Raw genomic sequence first — 24,382 nt, 5'->3', positions numbered from 1 at the left:
CGCTGGTTAAGTGTGCCTTGAATTCTAAATAAATCACAGACAGTGTCACCAGCAAAGCACCCCCACAACATAACACCTCCTCCTCCATGCTTCACGGTGGGAACTACACATGCGGAGATCATCCGTTCACCCACACCGCGTCTCACAAAGACACAGCGTTTGGAACCAAAAATCTCAAATTTGGACTCCAGACCAAGGGACACATTTCCACCAGTCTAATGTCCATTGCTCGTGTTTCTTGGCCCAAGCAGGTCTCTTCTTATTATTGGTTTCCTTTAGTAGTGGTTTCTTTGCAGCAATTCGACCATGAAGGCCTGATTCTCACACAGTCCCCTCTGAACAGTTGATGTTGAGATGTGTCTGTGACTTGAACTCTGTGAAGCATTTATTTGGGCTGCAATTTCTGAGGCTGGTAACTCTAATGAACTTATCCTCTGCAGCAGAGGTAACTCTGGGTCTTCCATTCCTGTGGCGGTCCTCATGAGAGCCAGTTTCATCATAGCGCTTGATGGTTTTTGCGACTGCACTTGAAGAAACTTTCAAAGTTCATGAAATGTTCCGTATTGACTGACCTTCATGTCTTAAAGTGATGATGGACTATTGTTTCTCTTTGCTTATTTGAGCTGTTCTTGCCATAATATGGACTTGGTCTTTTACCAAATAGGGCTATCTTCTGTATACCCCCCACCTTGTCACAACACAACTGATTAGCTCAAACGCATTAAGAAGGAAAGAAATTCCAAAAATTAACTTTTAAAAGACACACCTGTTAATTGAAATGCATTCCAGGTTACTACCTCATGAAGCTGGTTGAGAGAATGCCAAGCGTGCGCAAAGCTGTCATCAAGGCAAAGTGTGGCTATTTGAGGAATCTCAAATATAAAATATATTTTGATTTGTTTAACACTGTTTTGGTTACTACATGATTCCATGTGTTATTTCATAGTTTTGATGTCTTCACTATTATTCTACAATGTAAAAAATAGTAAAAATAAAGAAAAACCCTTGAATGAGTAGGTGTGTCCAAACTTTTGACTGGTACTGTGTGTGTGTGTGTGTGTGTGTGTGTGTGTGTGTGTGTGTGTGTATATATATATATATATATATACACACAACCGTTCAAAAGTTTGAGGTCACTTAGAAATGTCCTTGTTTTCGAAAGAAAAGCCATTTTTTTGTCCATTAAAATAACATCAAATTGATCAGAAATACAGTGTAGACATTGTTAATGTTGTAAATGGCTATTGTAGCTGGAAATCTGTCTCAAGAAGGCCAGTTTTATTGCTTCTTTAATCAGTACAACAGTTTTCTTTCGAAAACAAGGACATTTCTCTAAGTGACCCCAAACCTTTGAACGGTAGTGTGTGTATGTATGTATATGTGTATGTATGTGTATATACATACATACATACATACATACATACATACATTCATTCATTCATTCATTCATTCATTCATTCATTCATTCATTCATTCATTCATTCATTCATTCATTCATTCATTCATTCATTCATTCATTCATTCATTCATTCATTCATTCATTCATTCATTCATTCATTCATTCATTCATTCATTCATTCATTCATTCATTCAGTGGGGAGAACAGGTATTTGATACACTGACGATTTTGCAGGTTTTCCTACTTACAAAGCATGTAGAGGTCTGTAATTTTTATCATAGGTACACTTCAACTGTGAGAGACGGAATCAAAAACAAATATCCAGAAAATCACATTGTATGATTTATAAGTAATTAATTTGCATTTTATTGCATGACATAAGTATTTGATACATCAGAAAAGCAGAACTTAATATTTGGTACAGAAACCTTTGTTTGCAATTACAGAGATCATGCGTTTCCTGTAGGTCTTGACGAGGTCTGCACACACTGCAGCAGGGATTTTGGCCCACTCCTCCATACAGACCTTCTCCAAATCCTTCAGGTTTCGGAGCTGTCGCTGGGCAATACGGACTTTCAGCTCCCTCCAAAGATTTTCTATTGGGTTCAGGTCTGGAGACTGGCTAGGCCACTCCAGGACCTTGAGATACTTCTTACGGAGCCACTCCTTAGTTGCCCTAGCTGTGTGTTTCGGGTCGTTGTCATGCTGGAAGGCCCAGCCACGACCCATCTTCAATGCTCTTACTGAGGGAAGGAGGTTGTTGGCCAAGATCTCGCAATACATGGCCCCATCCATCCTCCCCTCAATACGGTGCAGTCGTCCTGTCCCCTTTGCAGAAAAGCATCCCTAAAGAAGGATGTTTCCACCTCCATGCTTCACGGTTGGGATGGTGTTCTTGCGGTTGTACTCATCCTTCTTCTTCCTCCAAACACGACGAGTGGAGTTTAGACCAAAAAGCTCTATTTTTGTCTCATCAGACCACATGACCTTCTCTCATTCCTCCTCTGGATCATCCAGATGGTCATTGGCAAACTTCAGACGGGCCTGGACATGCGCTGGCTTGAGCAGGGGGACCTTGCGTGCGCTGCAGGATTTTAATCCATGACGGCGTAGTGTGTTACTAATGGTTTTCTTTGAGACTGTGGTCCCAGCTCTCTTCAGGTCATTGACCAGGTCCTGCCGTGTAGTTCTGGGCTGATCCCTCACCTTCCTCATGATCATTGATGCCCCACGAGGTGAGATCTTGCATGGAGCCCTAGACCGAGTGTGATTGACCGTCATCTTGAACTTCTTCAATTTTCTAATAATTGCGCCAACAGTTGTTTCCTTCTCACCAAGCTGCTTGCCTATTGTCCTGTAGCCCATCCCAGCCTTGTGCAGGTCTACAATTTTATCCCTGATGTCCTTACACAGCTCTCTGATCTTGGCCATTGTGGAGAGGTTGGAGTCTGTTTGATTGAGTGTGTGGACAGGTGTCTTTTATACAGGTAACGAGTTCAAACAGGTGCAGTTAATACAGGTAATGAGTGGAGAACAGGAGGGCTTCTTAAAGAAAAACGAACAGGTCTGTGAGAGCCGGAATTCTTACTGGTTGGTAGGTGATCAAATACTTATGTCATGCAATAAAATGCAAATTATTTACTTAAAAATCATACAATGTGATTTTCTGGATTTTTGTTTTAGATTCCGTCTACAGACCTCTACATGCTTTGTAAGTAGGAAAACCTGCAAAATCGGCAGTGTATCAAATACTTGTTCTCCCCACTGTATATATATACTCAGCAAAAAAAGAAACGTCCTCTCACTGTCAACCGCGTTTATTTTCAGCAAACTTAACATGTGTAAATATTTGTATGAACATAACAAGATTCAACAACTGAGACATAAACTGAACAAGTTCCACAGACATGTGACTAACAGAAATGGAATAATGTGTCCCTGAACAAAGGGGGGGTCAAAATCAAAAGTAACAGTCAGTATCTGGTGTGGCCACCAGCTGCATTAAGTACTGCAGTGCATCTCCTCCTCATGGACTGCACCTGATTTGCCAGTTCTTGCTGTGAGATGTTACCCCACTCTTCCACCAAGGCACCTGCAAGTTCCTGGACATTTCTGGGGGGAATGGCCCTAGCCCTCACCCTCCGCTACAACAGGTCCCAGACGTGCTCAATGGGATTGAGATCCGGGCTCTTCGCTGGCCATGGCAGAACACTGACATTCCTGTCTTGCAGGAAATCACGCACAGAACGAGCAGTATGGTTGGTGGCATTGTCATGCTGGAGGGTCATGTCAGGATGAGCCTGCAGGAAGGGTACCACATGAGGGAGGAGGATGTCTTCCCTGTAATGCACAGCGTTGAGATTGCCTGCAATGACAACAAACTCAGACCAATGATGCTGTGACACACCGCCCCAGACCATGACAGAGTACAGGCCTCGGTGTAGCGCTCATTCCTTCGACGATAAACGCGAATCCGACCATCACCCCTGGTGAGACAAAACCGCGACCCGAGTGGCGCAGTGGTCTAAGGCACTGTATCGCAGTGCTAGCTGTGCCACTAGAGATCCTGGTTCGAATCCAGGCTCTGTTGTAGCCGGCTGCGACCGGGAGACCCATGGGGCGCCGCACAATTGGCCCAGCGTCGTCCAGGGTAGGGGAGGGAATGGCCGGCAGGGATGTAGCTCAGTTGGTAGAGCATGGCATTTGCAACGCCAGGGTTGTGGGTTCGATTCCCACGGGGGGCCATTATGAAAAACAAAAAATAATAATAATGAATGCACTAACTAACTGTAAGTCGCTCTGGATAAGAGCGTCTGCTAAATGACTAAAATGTAAATGTAAGAGCACTTTTTGCCAGTCCTGTCTGGACCAGCGACGGTGGGTTTGTGCCCATAGGCAACGTTGTTGCCGGTGATGTCTGGTGAGGGCCTGCCTTACAACAGGCCTACAAGGCCTCAGTCCAGCCTCTCTCAGCCTATTGCGGACAGTCTGAGCACTGATGGAGGGATTTTGCGTTCCTGGTGTAACTCAGGCAGTTGTTGTTGCCATCCTGTACCTGTCCCACAGGTGTGATGTTCGGATGTACCGATCCTGTGCAGGTGTTGTTACACGTGGTCTGCCACTGCGAGGACGATCAGCTGTCCGTCCTGTCTCCCTGTAGCGCTGTCTTAGGCGTCTCACAGTACAGACATTGCAATTTATTGCCCCGGCCACATCTGCAGTCCTCACGCCTCCTTGCAGCATGCCTAAGGCACGTTCACGCAGATGAGCAGGGACCCTGGGCATCTTTCTTTTGGTGTTTTTCAGAGTCAGTAGAAAGGCCTCTTTAGTGTCCTAAGTTTTCATAACTGTGACCTTAATTGCCTACCGTCTGTAAGCTGTTAGTGTCTTAACGACCGTTCCACAGGTGCATGTACATTAATTGTTTATGGTTCATTGAACAAGCATGGGAAACAGTGTTTAAACCCTTTACAATGAAGATCTGTGAAGTTATTTGGATTTTTATGAATCATCTTTGAAAGACAGGGTCCTGAAAAAGGGACGTTTCTTTTTGCTGAGTTTATATATATATATATATATATATATATATATATATAATGAAGTATGTATGTAAATATAATATAATGAACATTTTTATATATGTTTTCTGATTAATATATTTTCATTGTTAGGAGCTTTGAGAACAACTGGAACATGTACAGACTGCTTGCCTTCCAGAAGCCTGCCGTTACCAAGGTAACACTGCCTTAAAATAAACTGAGACACATGACTCCCATGACATGGCTGGCTGTAGACTCCTCCCATCTCTCTTCAGAGAGACATGACTCCCATGACATGGCTGGCTGTAGACTCCTCCCATCTCTCTTCAGAGAGACATGACTCCCATGACATGGCTGGCTGTAGACTCCTCCCATCTCTCTTCAGAGAGACATGACTCCCATGACATGGCTGGCTGTAGACTCCTCCCATCTCTCTTCAGAGAGACATGACTCCCCATGACATGGCTGGCTGTAGACTCCTCCCATCTCTCTTCAGAGAGACATGACTCCCATGGCTGGCTGTAGACTCCTCCCATCTCTCTTCAGAGAGACATGACTCCCATGACATGGCTGGCTGTAGACTCCTCCCATCTCTCTTCAGAGAGACATGACTCCCATGGCTGGCTGTAGACTCCTCCCATCTCTCTTCAGAGAGACATGACTCCCATGACATGGCTGGCTGTAGACTCCTCCCATCTCTCTTCAGAGAGACATGACTCCCATGACATGGCTGGCTGTAGACTCCTCCCATCTCTCTTCAGAGAGACATGACTCCCATGACATGGCTGGCTGTAGACTCCTCCCATCTCTCTTCAGAGAGACATGACTCCCATGACATGGCTGGCTGTAGACTCCTCCCATCTCTCTTCAGAGAGACATGACTCCCCATGACATGGCTGGCTGTAGACTCCTCCCGTCTCTCTTCAGAGAGACATGACTCCCGTGACATGGCTGGCTGTAGACTCCTCCCATCTCTCTTCAGAGAGACATGACTCCCCATGACATGGCTGGCTGTAGACTCCTCCAGTCTCTCTTCAGAGAGACATGACTCCCCATGACATGGCTGGCTGTAGACTCCTCCCGTCTCTCTTCAGAGAGACATGACTCCCGTGACATGGCTGGCTGTAGACTCCTCCCATCTCTCTTCAGAGAGACATGACTCCCCATGACATGGCTGGCTGTAGACTCCTCCCGTCTCTCTTCAGAGAGACATGACTCCCCATGACATGGCTGGCTGTAGACTCCTCCCATCTCTCTTCAGAGAGACATGACTCCCCATGACATGGCTGGCTGTAGACTCCTCCAGTCTCTCTTCAGAGAGACATGACTCCCGTGACATGGCTGGCTGTAGACTCCTCCCATCTCTCTTCAGAGAGACATGACTCCCATGGCTGGCTGTAGACTCCTCCCATCTCTCTTCAGAGAGACATGACTCCCATGGCTGGCTGTAGACTCCTCCCATCTCTCTTCAGAGAGACATGACTCCCGTGACATGGCTGGCTGTAGACTCCTCCAGTCTCTCTTCAGAGAGACATGACTCCCATGGCTGGCTGTAGACTCCTCCCATCTCTCTTCAGAGAGACATGACTCCCATGGCTGGCTGTAGACTCCTCCCATCTCTCTTCAGAGAGACATGACTCCCATGGCTGGCTGTAGACTCCTCCCAACTCTCTTCAGAGAGACATGACTCCCATGACATGGCTGGCTGTAGACTCCTCCCATCTCTCTTCAGAGAGACATGACTCCCATGGCTGGCTGTAGACTCCTCCCATCTCTCTTCAGAGAGACATGACTCCCATGACATGGCTGGCTGTAGACTCCTCCCATCTCTCTTCAGAGAGACATGACTCCCATGACATGGCTGGCTGTAGACTCCTCCCATCTCTCTTCAGAGAGACATGACTCCCCATGACATGGCTGGCTGTAGACTCCTCCCATCTCTCTTCAGAGAGACATGACTCCCATGACATGGCTGGCTGTAGACTCCTCCCATCTCTCTTCAGAGAGACATGACTCCCATGGCTGGCTGTAGACTCCTCCCATCTCTCTTCAGAGAGACATGACTCCCATGGCTGGCTGTAGACTCCTCCCATCTCTCTTCAGAGAGACATGACTCCCGTGACATGGCTGGCTGTAGACTCCTCCCATCTCTCTTCAGAGAGACATGACTCCCATGGCTGGCTGTAGACTCCTCCCATCTCTCTTCAGAGAGACATGACTCCCATGACATGGCTGGCTGTAGACTCCTCCCATCTCTCTTCAGAGAGACATGACTCCCATGACATGACTGGCTGTAGACTCCTCCCATCTCTCTTCAGAGAGACATGACTCCCCATGACATGGCTGGCTGTAGACTCCTCCCATCTCTCTTCAGAGAGACATGACTCCCCATGACATGGCTGGCTGTAGACTCCTCCCATCTCTCTTCAGAGAGACATGACTCCCCATGACATGGCTGGCTGTAGACTCCTCCCATCTCTCTTCAGAGAGACATGACTCCCCATGACATGGCTGGCTGTAGACTCCTCCCGTCTCTCTTCAGAGAGACATGACTCCCATGACATGGCTGGCTGTAGACTCCTCCCATCTCTCTTCAGAGAGACATGACTCCCCATGACATGGCTGGCTGTAGACTCCTCCCATCTCTCTTCAGAGCGACCACACGCTAGCGGTGCTGAATGTGGGTGCTCCAGCAGCAGGGATGAATGCAGCGGTCCGGTCGGCTGTCAGAGTTGCGCTGGCCTACGGTCACAAGGTCTACTCTGTCAACGACGGCTTCGAGGGGCTGGCCAATGGAGCGGTGAGGATATATTCTCCTTAAGATACAACACTAATGGATGAAGAGAGAGAGAGTAGATTGATTCAGCAGTATTATCCCAGTTTATTCTCTTAATGTAACATGATATAATAATCCATGTGGTGATAATCCATGTGGTGATAATCCATGTGGTGATAATCCATGTGGTGATAATCCATGTGGTGATAATCCATGTGGTGATTTGTATTTATTAAGGATCCTCTAGTCTTCCTGGGGTCCAGCAACATCAAAGCAGTTATATACAGTAAAAAATATTACATGACATTTCATAACCCTTTTCAGAATACATGTAGTGTGTTCCCTCAGACCACTACTCTACTATCACATATCTACAATACAACACCCATGTGTACAGTGGCTTGCGAAAGTATTCACCCTCCTTGGCATTTTTCCTATTTTGTTGCCTTACAACCTGAAAAAAAAAATATATATATATATACTGCTCAAAAAAATAAAGGGAACACTAAAATAACACATCCTAGATCTGAATGAATGAAATAATCTTATTAAATACTATTTTCTTTACATAGTTGAATGTGCTGACAACAAAATCACACAAAAATGATCAATGGAAATCAAATGTATCAACCCATGGAGGTCTGGATTTGGAGTCACCCTCAAAATTAAAGTGGAAAACCACACTACAGGCTGATCCAACTTTGATGTAATGTCCTTAAAACAAGTCAAAATGAGGCTCAGTAGTGTGTGTGGCCTCCACGTGCCTGTATGACCTCCCTACAACGCCTGGGCATGCTCCTGATGAGGTGGCGGATGGTCTCCTGAGGGATCTCCTCCCAGACCTGGACTAAAGCATCCGCCAACTCCTGGACAGTCTGTGGTGCAACGTGGCGTTGGTGGATGGAGCGAGACATGATGTCCCAGATGTGCTCAATTGGATTCAGGTCTGGTGAACGGGCGGGCCAGTCCATAGCATTAATGCCTTCCTCTTGAAGGAACTGCTGACACACTCCAGCCACATGAGGTCTAGCATTGTCTTGCATTAGGAGGAACCCAGGGCCAACCGCACCAGCATATGGTCTCACAAGGGGTCTGAGGATCTCATCTCGGTACCTAATGGCAGTCAGGCTACCTCTGGCGAGCACATGGAGGGCTGTGCGGCCCCCCAAAGAAATGCCACCCCACACCATGACTGACCCACCGCCAAACCGGTCATGCTGGAGGATGGTGCAGGCAGCAGAACGTTCTCCACGGCGTCTCCAGACTCTGTCACGTCTGTCACATGTGCTCAGTGTGAACATGCTTTCATCTGTGAAGAGCACAGGGCGCCAGTGGCAAATTTGCCAATCTTGGTGTTCTCTGGCAAATGCCAAACGTCCTGCACGGTGTTGGGCTGTAAGCACAACCCCCACCTGTGGACGTCGGGCCCTCATACCACCCTCATGGAGTCTGTTTCTGACTGTTTGAGCAGACACATGCACATTTGTGGCCTGCTGGAGGTCATTTGCAGGGCTCTGGCAGTGCTCCTCCTTGCACAAAGGCGGAGGTAGCAGTCCTGCTGCTGGGTTGTTGCCCTCCTACGGCCTCCTCCACGTCTCCTGATGTACTGGCCTGTCTCCTGGTAGCGCTTCCATGCTCTGGACACTACGCTGACAGACACAGCAAACCTTCTTGCCACAGCTCGCATTGATGTGCCATCCTGGATGAGCTGCACTACCTGAGCCACTTGTGTGGGTTGTAGACTCCGTCTCATGCTACCACTAGAGTGAAAGCACCGCCAGCATTCAAAAGTGACCAAAACATCAGCCAGGAAACATAGGAACTGAGAAGTGGTCTGTGGTCACCACCTGCAAAACCAGTCCTTTATTGGGGGTGTCTTGCTAATTGCCTATAATTTCCACCTGTTGTCTATTCCATTTGCACAACAGCATGTGAAATTTATTGTCAATCAGTGTTGCTTCCTAAGTGGACAGTTTGATTTCACAGAAGTGTGATTGACTTGGAGTTACATTGTGTTGTTTAAGTGTTCCCTTTATTTCTTTGAGCAGTGTATTTAAAAAAAAAATGTGTGAAACAAACAAGAAATTAGACAAAATAACAGAGAACTTGAGCGTGCATAACTATTCACCCCCGCAAAGTCAATACTTTGTAGAGTCACCTTTTGCAGCAATTACAGCTGCAAGTCTCTTGGGGTATGTCTCTATAAGCTTGGCACATCTAGCCACTGGCAAAACTGCTCCAGCTCCTTCAAGTTGGATGGGTTCCGCTGGTGTACAGCAATCTTTAAGTCATACCACAGATTCTCAATTGGATTGAGGTCTGGGCTTTGACTAGGTCATTCCAAGACATTTAAATGTTTCCCCTTAAACCGCTTGAGTGTTGCTTTAGGGTAATTGTCCTGCTGGAAGGTGAAACTCCGTCCCAGTCTCAAATCTCTAGGAGACTGAAACAGGTTTCCCTCTAGAATTCCCCTGTATTTAGCGCCATCCATCATTCCTTCAATTCTGACCAGTTTCCCAGTCCCTGCCGATGAAAAACATCCCCACAGCATGATGCTGCCACCACCATGCTTTACTGTGGGGATGGAGTGATGAGAGGTGTTGGGTTTGCGCCAGACATAGCGTTTTCCTTGATGGCCAAAAAGCTCAATTTTAGTCTCATCTGACCAGAGTACCTTCTTCCATATGTTTGGGAAGTCTCCCACATGGCTTTTGGCGAACACCAAACGTGTTTGCTTATTTTTTCTGGCCACTCTTCCGTAAAGCCCAGCTCTGTGGATTGTACGGCATAAAGTGGTCCTATGGACAGATACTCTAATCTCCGCTGTGGAGCTTTGCAGCTCCTTCAGGGTTATCTTTGGTATCTTTGATTAATGCCCTCCTTGCCTGGTCTGTGAGTTTTGGTGGGCGGCCCACTCTTGGCAGGTTTGTTGTGGTGCCATATTCTTTCCATTTTCTCTTTGTAGGACTGTGTCCCTCCTGTAGACTTTTGACTTGGGGTTTGAAGAGACCTCTGGTGGCATGTCTTGTGGGGTATGCATGGGTGTCCGAGCTGTGCGCCAGTCGTTCAAACAGACAGTTCGGTTCATTCAGCTTGTCAACACTTCTTACAAAAACGAGTAATGATGAAGTCAATCTCTCCTCCACTTTGAGCCATGAGAGATTGACATGCATGTCATTAATATTAGCTCTCCATGTACATTTAAGGGCCAGCCGTGCTGCCCTGTTCTGAGCCAATTGTAATTTTCCTAAGTCCTTTTTTGTGGCACCTGACCACAAGACTGAACAGTAGTCCAGGTGTGACAAAACTAGGGCCTGTAGGACCTGCCTTGTTGATAGTGCTGTTAAGAAGGTAGAGGAGCGCTTTATTATGGACAGACTTCTCCCCATCTTAGCTACTGTTGTATCAATATGTTTTGACTATGACAGTTTACAATCCAGGGTTACTCCAAGCAATTTAGTCACATCAACATGGTCAATTTACACATTATTTATTACAAGATTTAGTTGAGGTTTAGTGAATGATTTGTCCCAAATACAATGCTTCTATAAGTGTGCTCAAAGTCTGTTGTCAATTTGTTTACTGTAAAATAGCATTGTATCTGGTCAAACAATTTTTTCCCCAATAGTTTACTAAGGGTTGGTAACAGGCTGATTGGTCGGCTATTTGAGCCAGTAAAGGGGGCTTTACTATTCTTAGGTAGGGGAATGACTTTTGCTTCCCTCCAAGCCTAGGGGCACACACTTTCTAGTAGGCTTAGATTGAAGATATGGCAAATAGGAGTGGCAATATCGTCCGCTATTATCCTCAGTAATTTTCCATCCAAGTTGTCAGACCCCGGTGGCTTGTCACTGTTGATAGACAACAATCATTTGTTCACTTCTTCCACACTCACTTTTCGGAATTCAAAATGACAATGTGATAATCCATGTGGTGATAACTGTGACAATCCTGACTGCACATTTTTCAAATTTGGACAATAAAGATATTGACTGGCGTGTGTTCTTCCTCTACCAGGTGACAGAGATGGAGTGGCACAGTGTGGCTGGATGGACTGGCCAGGGTGGATCTCTTCTGGGGACTAAAAGGTCTGTTGTTTAGAATGACGAATAGGGGGAAATCAGTTGGTAGTTTGTATTCAATGTGGTTATTGGTGTGCCCCTTTTTCAAAATAGGAAGATGTCCTCCTGAATTGTGTTTGGGAAACTGTGTATTCTCAGTCTGCCTTTGTGTTCTACAGAACCCTCCCCAGTACTTGCATGGAGAAGATAGTGGACACCATCAACAAGTTTAAAATCCAGGCTTTGCTGGTCGTTGGGGGATTTGAGGTACCAGTTACAGACCAACAGAACATTTATATTGAAATTGGTGTTAGTATTCCCTGATGGCGTACATGGCGGGCGCGCTGCATCAGATCATTGATTTTAAAAGGCCTCCCTCCTCACAATGTTGTTTAGTCACTTATTTTACATTTACATGTTAGTCATTTATCAGACGCTCTTATCCAGAGCCACTTACAGTTAGTGAGAATCGTGGGAATCGAACCCACAACCCTGGGGTTGCAAACGCCATGCTCTACCAACTGAGCTACGTCCCTGCCGGCCATTCCCTCCCATACCCTGGACGACGCTGGGCCAATTGTGCGCCGCCCCATGGGTCTTATGTTTTGTTATGTTAATTGATCTTTCTAATGTAACTATTTCATTTTAGAGTTCATGTCGTCAGCTGTTAGAAAGACTAAACAATCTGACTGTGTTGGTGTGTGGTGTCTTCCCTCGTGGTGTCTTCCCTCGTGGTGTCTTCCCTCGTGGTGTCTTCCCTCGTGGTGTCTTCCCTCGTGGTGTCTTCCCTCGTGGTGTCTTCCCTCGTGGTGTCTTCCCTCATGGTGTCTTCCCTCATGGTGTCTTCCCTCATGGTGTACTCCCTCATGGTGTACTCCCTCATGGTGTACTCCCTCATGGTGTCTTCCCTCATGGTGTGTTTTGTCTTCCCTCATGGTGTGTTTTGTCTTCCCTCATGGTGTGTTTTGTCTATAGGCATACGAGGGCGTGCTGCAGCTGTATGATGCTCGTGGTGGATTTGATGAGTTGTGTATCCCCATGGTGGTGATCCCTGCCACCATCAGTAACAACGTGCCCGGGACAGACTTCAGTCTGGGGTCAGACACGGCTGTCAATGCTGCCATGGAGGTCAGTCTGATTTGATGAAGGATAAAACACAATAAAACCCAAAGGGTCATTTTCCAGTGTGGTCGTCTCTGGCAACAAGATGGCAGGTGAATCTAGATTGACACTATAAACTCAATTTAAAACATGAGGCCGACCAGATGTCAAGACAAGGCCCCTTCCCATGAGGCCGACCAGATGTCAAGACAAGGCCCCTTCCCATCTCCAACTCTGCTCCCTCAGCAGTGCCTGTTTTAGCAGAGTAACATCACACAGAGGCCTCATAATAGTTTATATGTTAGTAAGTTAAATCACCAGTTGAAACAATAATGAAGTGGACTTCCTGTTTCGGTAAATAGCTGAGGGATGGGTCTGGAGAAATATTATAGTTTTAACCATGTTAATAGTTTTAACCATGTTAATAGTTTTAGACAATCTGGACCCTTTCTTTCTAAAACTAGCCGCCGAAATTGTCGCAACCCCTATTACTAGCCTGTTCAACCTCTCTTTCGTAACGTCTGAGATCCCCAGAGATTGGAAAGCTGCCGCGGTCATCCCCCTCTTCAAAGGGGGTGACACTCTAGATCCAAACTGTTACAGACCCATATCCATCCTGCCCTGCCTTTCAAAAGTTTTTGAAAGCCAAGTCAACAAACAGATCACCGACCATTTCGAATCCCACCGTACCTTCTCCGCTATGCAATCCGGTTTCCGAGCTGGTCATGGGTGCACTTCAGCCACGCTCAAGGTCCTAAACGATATTATAACCGCGATCGATAATAGATAGTACTGTGCAGCCGTTTTCATTGACCTGGCCAAGGCTTTCGACTCTGTCAACCACCGCATTCTTATTGGCAGACTAAATAGCCTTGGTTTCTCAAATGACTGCCTCGCCTGGTTCACCAACTACTTCTCAGATAGAGTTCAATGTGTCAAATCGGAGGGCCTGTTGTCTGGACCTATGGCAGTCTCTATGGGGGTGCCACAGGGTTCAATTCTTGGGCCGACTCTTTTCTCTGTGTATATCAATGACGTCGCTCTTGCTGCTGGTGACTCTCAGATCCACCTCTACGCAGACGACACCATTTTGTATACATCTGGCCCTTCATTGGACACTGTGTTAACAAACCTCCAAACGAGCTTCAATGCCATACAACACTCCTTCAGTAGCCTCCAACTGCTCTTAAACACTAGTAAAACTAAATGCATGCTCTTCAACCGAACGCTGCTTGCACCCGCCCACCCGACTAGAATCACTACTCTCGACGGGTCTGACCTAGAGTATGTGGACAACTACAAATATCTAGGTGTCTGGTTAGACTGTAAACTCTCCTTCCAGACTCACATTAAGAATCTCCAATCCAAAGTTAAATCTAGAATCGGTTTCCTATTTCGCAACAAAGCCTCCTTCACTCATGCTGCCAAACATGCCCTCGTAAAACTGACTATCCTACCGATCCTTGACTTCGGCGATGTCATTTACAAAATAGCCTCCAACACTCTACTCAGCAAATTGGATGTTGTCTATCACAGTGCCATCCGTTTTGTCTCCAAAGCCCCATATAATACCCACCACTGTGACCTGTACGCTCTTGTTGGCTGGTCCTCACTACATATTCGTCGCCAAACCCACTGGCTCCAGGCCATCTATAAATCACTGCTAGGCAAATCCCCGCCTTATCTTAGCTCATTGGTCACCATAGCAACACCCACCCGTAGTCTGCGCTCCAGCGGGTATATCTCACTGGTCATTCCCAAAGCCAACACCTCCTTTGGCCGCCATTCCTTCCAGTTCTCTGCTGCCAATGACTGGAACAAATTGCAAAAATCTCTGAAGCTGGAGACTCTTATCTCCCTCACTAACTTTAAGCATCAGTTGTCAGAGCAGCTTACCGATCACTGCACCTGTACACAGCCCATCTGAAATTAGCCCACCCAACTACCTCATCCCTATATTGTTATTTATTTTGCTCTTTTGCACCCCAGTATCTCTATTTGCACATCATCTCTTGCACATCTATCATTCCAGTGTTAATACTAATTGTAATTATTTTGCACTATAGCCTATTTTATTGCCTTACCTCCATAACTTGCTAAATTTGCACACTGTATATTATATGTATTTCTGTTGTATTTTTGACTTTGTTTTGTTTTACCCCATATGTAACTCTGTGTTGTTGTTTTTATCTCACTGCTTTGCTTTATCTTGGCCAGGTCGCAGTTGTAAATGAGAACTTGTTCTCAACTGGTTTACCTGGTTAAATAAAGGTGGAAAAAAAAAAAAAGAAAAAAAAAACATGTTTATAGTTTTAACCTTGTTAATAGTTTTAACCTTGTTAATAGTTTTAACCATGTTAATAGTTTTAATTGATAGTTTTAACCATGTTAGTTTTAACCATGGTAATAATTGTAACCATTTTTTAACCATGTTTATAATTGTAACCATGTTAGTTTCAACCATGTTAGTTTTAACCATGTTTATAGTTGTAACCATGTTAATAGTTTTAACCATGTTTATAGTTTTAACCATGTTAATAGTTTTAATTGATAGTTTTAACCATGTTAGTTTTAACCATGTTTATAGTTTTAACCTTGTTAATAGTTTTAACCTTGTTAATAGTTTTAACCTTGTTAATAGTTTTAACCGTGTTAATAGTTTTAACCATGTGTATAGTTGTAACCATGTTCATAGTTGTAACCATGTTCATAGTTGTAACCATGTTCATAGTTTTAACCTTGTTAATAGTTTTAACCTTGTTAATAGTTTTAAACATGTTTATAGTTGTAACCATGTTTATAGTTGTAACCATGTGAATAGTTTTAACCATGTTTATAGTTGTAACCATGTGAATAGTTTTAACCATGTGTATAGTTTTAACCATGTTTATAGTTGTAACCATGTGAATAGTTTTAACCATGTGTATAGTTTTAACCATGTGTATAGTTTTAACCATGTTTCTGATTTTATCCATGTTAATAGTTTTATCCATGTTTATGGTTTTAACCATGTGTATAGTTTTAATTGATCATTTTAACCATGTTAGTTTTAACCATGGTAATAATTTTAACCATGTTTATAGTTTTAATTGATAGTTTTAACCATGTGTATAGTTTTAACCATGTGTATAGTTTTAACCTTGTTAATAGTTTTAACCATGTGTATAGTTTTAACCTTGTTAATAGTTTTAACCTTGTTAATAGTTTTAACCATGTGTATAGTTTTAACCATGTGTATAGTTTTAACCTTGTTAATAGTTTTAACCATGTGTATAGTTTTAACCATGTTCATAGTTTTAACCATGTTAATAATTGTAACATGTTTATAGTTTTAACCATGTTTCTGGTTTTATCCATGTTAATGGTTTTATCCATGTTTATAGTTTTAACCATGTGTATAGTTTTAATTGATCGTTTTAACCATGTTAGTTTTAACCATGGTAATAATTTTAACCATGTTTATAGTTTTAATTTATAGTTTTAACCGTGTGTATAGTTTTAACCGTGTGTATAGTTTTAACCGTGTGTATAGTTTTAACCGTGTGTATAGTTTTAACCGTGTGTATAGTTTTAACCGTGTGTATAGTTTTAACCATGTTTTGAGGCTATACAGTGTTTGTTTACATTTACTTTGTTTACAAACAAAGGAGTAAAACAAACTTATATTTGGGGTTCTGATGGGGTACGACAGTTCTGATGGATGTAGAAACTGCAGATTGACCCTTTAATCTATTTTAGTTGTGTGTCTCTAACCTGCCCGTCTGTCTGTCTGTCATGTGTCTGTCTGTCTGTCTGTCTGTCTGTCTGTCTGTCTGTCTGTCTGTCATGTGTCTGTCTGTCTGTCATGTGTCTGTCTGTCTGTCATGTGTCTGTCTGTCTGTCTGTCTGTCATGTGTCTGTCTGTCATGTGTCTGTCTGTCTGTCATGTGTCTGTCTGTCATGTGTCTGTCTGTCTGTCATTCGTCTGTATGTCATGTGTCTGTCTGTCTGTCATGTGTCTGTCTGTCTGTCATGTGTCTCTGTCTGTCATGTGTCTGTCTGTCATGTGTCTGTCTGTCTGTCATTCGTCTGTCTGTCTGTCTGTCTGTCTGTCATGTGTCTGTCTGTCTGTCATGTGTCTGTCTGTCTGTCTGTCATGTGTCTGTCTGTCTGTCATGTGTCTGTGTGTCTGTCATTCGTCTGTCTGTCTGTCATGTGTCTGTCTGTCTGTCATGTCTGTGTGTCTGTCATTCGTCTGTCTGTCATGTGTCTGTCTGTCCCCTCCTCTCTTAGAGTTGCGATAAGATTAAGCAGTCAGCTACGGGGACCAAGAGGAGGGTGTTCGTAGTGGAGACTATGGGAGGGTACTGTGGTTACCTGGCAACCACCACCGGTATCGCTGTGGGAGCGGACGCTGCTTACATCTTCGAGGACCCCTTCAACCTCCAGGACCTAAAGGTGAGATCCAGGCTGCAGCTGAAATAGCACCCTATTCCCTACTCTGGTCAACAGTAGTGCACTAATAGAGTTCCATTTCAGACACTCACACAGTCTTCAATTAGACGGCTGTGCTCATTATCCCAGATAGACCACGGAGTCATTTTATATGGATATACTGGAGGCTTCCTGAACAGAGTGATAAATGATCCATGTAGTCTTAATAAATACACCTCTGGAATGACCCTGCCCTTTCAGACTAACGTGGAGCATCTCACAGAGAAGATGAAGGAAGACATCCAGAGGGGTCTCGTGCTGAGGTAAGACATCATTACATCTTTATAGAGGTAAGACAAGACATCATTACATCTTTATAGAGGTTATCAACAAGACATAATTACATCTTTATAGAGGTTATCAACAAGACATCATTACATCTTTATAGAGGTTATCAACAAGACATCATTACATCTTTATAGAGGTTATCAACAAGACATAATTACATCTTTATAGAGGTTATCAACAAGACATCATTACATCTTTATAGAGGTTATCAACAAGACATTACATCTTTATAGAGGTTATCAACAAGACATCATTACATCTTTATAGAGGTTATCAACAAGACATCATTACATCTTTATAGAGGTTATCAACAAGACATCATTACATCTTTATAGAGGTAAGACAAGACATCATTACATCTTTATAGAGGTTATCAACAAGACATAATTACATCTTTATAGAGGTTATCAACAAGACATCATTACATCTTTATAGAGGTTATCAACAAGACATCATTACATCTTTATAGAGGTTATCAACAAGACATCATTACATCTTTATAGAGGTTATCAACAAGACATCATTACATCTTTATAGAGGTTATCAACAAGACATCATTACATCTTTATAGAGGTTATCAACAAGACATCATTACATCTTTATAGAGGTTATCAACAAGACATAATTACATCTTTATAGAGGTTATCAACAAGACATCATTACATCTTTATAGAGGTTATCAACAAGACATCATTACATCTTTATAGAGGTAAGACATGACATCATTACATCTTTATAGAGGTTATCAACAAGACATCATTACATCTTTATAGAGGTAAGACATGACATCATTACATCTTTATAGAGGTTATCAACAAGGTAGGTGAAGGTAGGAAACATCTCCACCTCGCTGATCCTCAACACTGGGGCCCCACAAGGGTGCGTGCTCAGCCCCCTCCTGTACTCCCTGTTCACCCATGACTGCGTGGCCAAGCACGCCTCCAACTCAAATCATCAAGTTCGCAGATGACACAACAGTAGTAGGCTTGATTACCGACGAGACAGCTTACAGGGAGGAGGTGAGGACCCTGGCAGAGTGGTGCCAGGAAAATAACCTCTCCCTCAATGTCAGCAAAACAAAGGAGCTGATCGTTGACTTCAGGAGACAACAGAGAGAGCACGCCCCTATTCACATCGACGGGACCGCAGTGGAGAAGGTGAAAAGCTTCAAGTTCCTCGGCGTACACAGCACTGACAATCTGCGCCTCTTCAACCTCAGGAGGCTGAAGAAATTTGGGTTGGGCCCTAAGACCCTCACAAACTTTTACAGATGCACAATTGAGAGCATCCTGTCGGGCTGTATCACCGCCTGGTATGGCAACTGCACCGCCCGCAACCGCAGGGCTCTCCAGAGGGTGGTGCGGTCTGTCCAACGCATCACCGGGGGCACACTGCCTGCCCTCCAGGACACCTACAGCACCGATATCACAGGAAGGCCAAAAATATCATCAAGGACATCAACCACCCGAGCCACGGCCTGTTGACCCCGCTATCATCTAGAAGGCGAGGTCAGTACAGGTGCATCAAAGCTGGGACCGAGAGACTGAAAAACAGCTTCTATCTCAAGGCCATCAGACTGTTAAACAGCCATCACTAGCCGGCCTCCACCCGGTTACTCAACCCTGCACCTTAGCAGCTGCTGCCCTATACACATAGACATGGAATCACTGGTCACTTTAATAATGGAACACTAGTCACTTTAATAATGTTTACATACTGCTTTACTCATCTCGTATGTACAGTCGTGGTCAAAGGTTTTGAGAATGACACAAATATTAATTTTCACAAAGTCTGCTGCCGCAGTTTTTATGATTGCAATTTGCATATACTCCAGAATGTCATGAAGAGTGATCAGATGAATTGCAATTAATTGCAAAGTCCCTCTTTGCCATGAAAATGAATTTAATCCCAGAAAAACATTTCCACTGCATTTCAGCCCTGCCACAAAAGGACCAGCTGCCATCATGTCAGTGATTCTCTCGTTAACACAGGTGAGAGTGTTGACGAGAACAAGGCTGGAGATCACTCTGTCATGCTGATTGAGTTAGAATAACAGACTGGAAGCTTTAAAAGGAGGGTGGTGCTTGAAATCATTGTTCTTCCTCTGTTAACCATGGTTACCTACAAGGAAACTAGTGCCGTCATAATAATAATAATAATATGCCATTTAGCAGACGCTTTTATCCAAAGCGACTTAGTCATGCGTGCATACATTTTTGTGTATGGGTGGTCCCGGGGATCGAACCCACTATCTTGGCGTTACAAGCGCCGTGCTCTACCAGCTGAGCTACAGAGGACCACATTACTTTGCACAAAAAGGGCTTCACAGGCAAGGATATTGCAGCTAGTAAGATTGCACCTAAATCAACCATTTATCGGATCATCAAGAACTTCAAGGAGAGATGTTCAATTGTTGTGAAGATGGCTTCAGGGCGGCCAAGAAAGTCCAGCAAGCGCCAGGACCGTCTCCTAAAGTTGATTCAGCTGCGGGATCGGGGCACCACCAGTGCAGAGCTTGCTCAGGAATGGCAGCAGGCAGGTGTGAGTGCATCTGCACGCACAGTGAGGCGAAGACTTTTGGAGGATGGCCTGGTGTCAAGAAGGGCAGCGAGGAAGCCTCTTCTCTCCAGTAAAAACATCAGGGACAGACTGCTATTCTGCAAAAGGTACAGGGATTGGACTGCTGAGGACTGGGGTAAAGTCATTTTCTCTGATGAATCCCCTTTCCGATTGTTTGGGGTATCCGGAAAAAAGCTTGTCCGGAGAAGACAAGGTGAGCGCTACCATCAGTCCTGTGTCATGCCAACAGTAAAGCATCCTGAGATCATTCATGTGTGGTGTTGCTTCTCAGCCAAGGGAGTGGGCTCACTCACAATTTTGCCTAAGAACACAGCCATGAATAAAGAATGGTACCAACACATCCTCCGAGAGCAACTTCTCCCAACCATCCAAGAACAGTTTGGTGACGAACAATGCCTTTTCCAGCATGATGGAGCACCTTGCCATAAGCCAAAAGTGATAACTAAGTGGCTTGGGGAACAAAACATCGACATTTTGGGTCCATGGCCAGGAAACTCCCCAGACCTTAATCCCATTGAGAACTTGTGGTCGATCCTCAAGAGGCGGGTGGACAAACTAAAACCCACAAACTCCAAGCATTGATTATGCAAGAATGGGCTGCCATCAGTCAGGATGTGGCCCAGAAGTTAATTGACAGCATGCCAGGGCGGATTGCAAAGGCCTTGAAAAAGAAGGGTCAACACTGCAAATATTGACTCTTTGCATAAACTTAATGTAATTGTCAATAAAAGCCTTTGACACTTATGGAATGCTTGTAATTATACTTCAGTGTACCATAGTAACATCTGACAAAAATATCTAAAAACACTGAAGCAGCGAACTTTGTGAAGACCAATACTTGTGTCATTCTCAAAACTTTTGACCTCGACTGTATATACTGTATTCTATTCTACTGTATTTTAGTCAATGCCACTCTGACATTGTTCGTCCTAATATTTATATATTTCTTAATTCCATTATTTTACTTTTAGATTTGTGTGTATTGTTGTGAATTGTTAGATACTACTGCACTGTCGGAGCTAGAAGCACAAGCATTTCGCTACACCCGCAATAACATCTGCTAAATATGTGTGTGACCAATACAATTTAATTTAATTTGAGCAAGTCATCATTACATCTTTATAGAGGTTAGAAATAAGGAGTTCATTAATTATTATTTATCTCTTAATTGCCAGCCTAGCAACTCATTGAAAGCCTTATTTAGTGATATAAACAATAAATGTTTAATATACTTAATGAAACAGTAAAGACGGTGAAGTAGCGTCTCTGACAGGGAAGTAGCGTCTCTGACAGGGAAGTAGCGTCTCTGACAGGGAAGTAGAGTCTCTGACAGTGAACTAGCGTCTCTGACAGGGAAGTAGCGTCTCTGACAGGGAAGTAGCGTCTCTGACAGTGAAGTAGCGTCTCTGACAGTGAAGTAGCGTCTCTGACAGGGAAGTAGCGTCTCTGACAGGGAAGTAGCGTCTCTGACAGGGAAGTAGCGTCTCTGACAGGGAAGTAGCGTCTCTGACAGGGAAGTAGCATCTCTGACAGAGAAGTAGCGTCTCTGACAGGGAAGTAGCGTCTCTGACAGGGAAGTAGCGTCTCTGACAGTGAAGTAGCGTCTCTGACAGTGAAGTAGCGTCTCTGACAGGGAAGTAGCGTCTCTGACAGGGAAGTAGCGTCTCTGACAGGGAAGTAGCGTCTCTGACAGGGAAGTAGCGTCTCTGACAGGGAAGTAGCGTCTCTGACAGGGAAGTAGCGTCTCTGACAGGGAAGTAGCGTCTCTGACAGGGAAGTAGCGTCTCTGACAGGGAAGTAGCGTCTCTGACAGGGAAGTAGCGTCTCTGACAGGGAAGTAGCGTCTCTGACAGGGAAGTAGCGTCTCTGACAGGGAAGTAGCGTCTCTGACAGTGAAGTAGCGTCTCTGACAGTGAAGTAGCGTCTCTGACAGGGAAGTAGCGTCTCTGACAGGGAAGTAGCGTCTCTGACAGGGAAGTAGCGTCACTGACAGTGAAGTAGCGTCTCTGACAGGGAAGTATCGTCTCTGACAGTGAAGTAGCGTCTCTGACAGGGAAGTAGCGTCTCTGACAGGGAAGTAGCGTCTCTGACAGGGAAGTAGCGTCTCTGACAGGGAAGTAGCGTCTCTGACAGGGAAGTAGCGACAGGGAAGTAGCGTCTCTGACAGTGAAGTAGCGTCTCTGACAGTGAAATTGCGTCTCTAACAGGGAATTAGCGTCTCTGACAGGGAAGTAGCGTCTCTGACAGGGAAGTAGCGTCTCTGACAGTGTGGAACCTCGTCAAATCGTGCCGGATAAGATCACTCCACAGCTTGAAATGTCACCAATGGCACGGTCAAATTGGTACCTTTTCTGTGGTGCAGATGGTTTGTATGTTGTCAAGCAGGGTGGTCACATGTTGTCAAGCAGGGTGGTCACATGTTGTCAAGCAGGGTGGTCACATTTGTCAAGCAGGGTGGTCACATGTTGTCAAGCAGGGTGGTCACATGTTGTCAAGCAGGGTGGTCACATGTTGTCAAGCAGGTTGGTCACTAGTTGGAGCCGATGACAGTGAAGGAAGCAATACTGCAAAGCAAGCACAGTGATGTATCTATAGGACAGTTAATATAATGAATTATAGGATCTCTCTTACATCTGTCTCTATAGGACAGTTAATATAATGAATTATAGGATCTCTCTTACATCTGTCTCTATAGGACAGTTAATATAATGAATTATAGGATCTCTCTTACATCTGTCTCTATAGGACAGTTAATATAATGAATTATAGGATCTCTCTTACATCTGTCTCTATAGGACAGTTAATATAATGAATTATAGGATCTCTCTTACATCTGTCTCTATAGGACAGTTAATATAATGAATTATAGGATCTCTCTTACATCTGTCTCTATAGGACAGTTAATATAATGAATTATAGGATCTCTCTTACATCTGTCTCTATAGGACAGTTAATATAATGAATTATAGGATCTCTATGGTTCTGTCTCTATAGGACAGTTAATATAATGAATTATAGGATCTCTCTTACATCTGTCTCTATAGGACAGTTAATATAATGAATTATAGGATCTCTCTTACATCTGTCTCTATAGGACAGTTAATATAGTGAATTATAGGATCTCTATGGTTCTGTCTCTATAGGACAGTTAATATAATGAATTATAGGATCTCTCTTACATCTGTCTCTATAGGACAGTTAATATAGTGAATTATAGGATCTCTCTTACATCTGTCTCTATAGGACAGTTAATATAATGAATTATAGGATCTCTCTTACATCTGTCTCTATAGGACAGTTAATATAATGAATTATAGGATCTCTCTTACATCTGTCTCTATAGGACAGTTAATATAGTGAATTATAGGATCTCTATGGTTCTGTCTCTATAGGACAGTTAATATAATGAATTATAGGATCTCTCTTACATCTGTCTCTATAGGACAGTTAATATAGTGAATTATAGGATCTCTCTTACATCTGTCTCTATAGGACAGTTAATATAATGAATTATAGGATCTCTCTTACATCTGTCTCTATAGGACAGTTAATATAGTGAATTATAGGATCTCTCTTACATCTGTCTCTATAGGACAGTTAATATAATGAATTATAGGATCTCTCTTACATCTGTCTCTATAGGACAGTTAATATAATGAATTATAGGATCTCTATGGTTCTGTCTCTATAGGACAGTTAATATAATGAATTATAGGATCTCTCTTACATCTGTCTCTATAGGACAGTTAATATAATGAATTATAGGATCTCTCTTACATCTGTCTCTATAGGACAGTTAATATAATGAATTATAGGATCTCTCTTACATCTGTCTCTATAGGACAGTTAATATAATGAATTATAGGATCTCTCTTACATCTGTCTCTATAGGACAGTTAATATAATGAATTATAGGATCTCTCTTACATCTGTCTCTATAGGACAGTTAATATAATGAATTATAGGACCTTTCTGGTTCTGTCTCTATAGGACAGTTAATATAATGAATTATAGGATCTCTCTTACATCTGTCTCTATAGGACAGTTAATATAGTGAATTATAGGATCTCTCTTACATCTGTCTCTATAGGACAGTTAATATAATGAATTATAGGATCTCTTACATCTGTCTCTATAGGACAGTTAATATAATGAATTATAGGAT

The 24,382-nt window shown here is 43.7% G+C and overlaps 2 protein-coding genes across 4 annotated transcripts in view; one reads left to right on the top strand and one right to left on the bottom strand.

Annotated features, from left to right (window-relative positions):
• LOC311129748 (neuron navigator 3-like) overlaps window positions 1-24,382 on the bottom strand; it is a 753,845-nt gene that overhangs the window by 277,275 nt on the left and 452,188 nt on the right. The gene's annotated exons all lie outside the window — the stretch shown is intronic.
• The window catches only part of LOC311130019 (ATP-dependent 6-phosphofructokinase, liver type-like), a 70,982-nt gene that overhangs the window by 43,286 nt on the left and 3,314 nt on the right, over window positions 1-24,382 (top strand). Inside the window, exons 12-18 of the mRNA XM_084162621.1 lie at window positions 5,071-5,134; window positions 7,592-7,738; window positions 11,732-11,802; window positions 11,955-12,042; window positions 12,751-12,903; window positions 17,149-17,313; window positions 17,551-17,612. Coding sequence (XP_084018747.1) covers window positions 5,071-5,134; window positions 7,592-7,738; window positions 11,732-11,802; window positions 11,955-12,042; window positions 12,751-12,903; window positions 17,149-17,313; window positions 17,551-17,612 — 750 coding nt within the window. The remainder of the gene's footprint in view (window positions 1-5,070; window positions 5,135-7,591; window positions 7,739-11,731; window positions 11,803-11,954; window positions 12,043-12,750; window positions 12,904-17,148; window positions 17,314-17,550; window positions 17,613-24,382) is intronic.

The sequence above is a fragment of the Coregonus lavaretus genome (assembly GCF_964263955.1).
Source record: "Coregonus lavaretus genome assembly, chromosome: 5".
Lineage (NCBI taxonomy): Eukaryota > Metazoa > Chordata > Actinopteri > Salmoniformes > Salmonidae > Coregonus > Coregonus lavaretus.
Note: the sequence above shows the minus strand (reverse complement) of the source record. Positions and strands in the feature narration are given on the sequence as shown.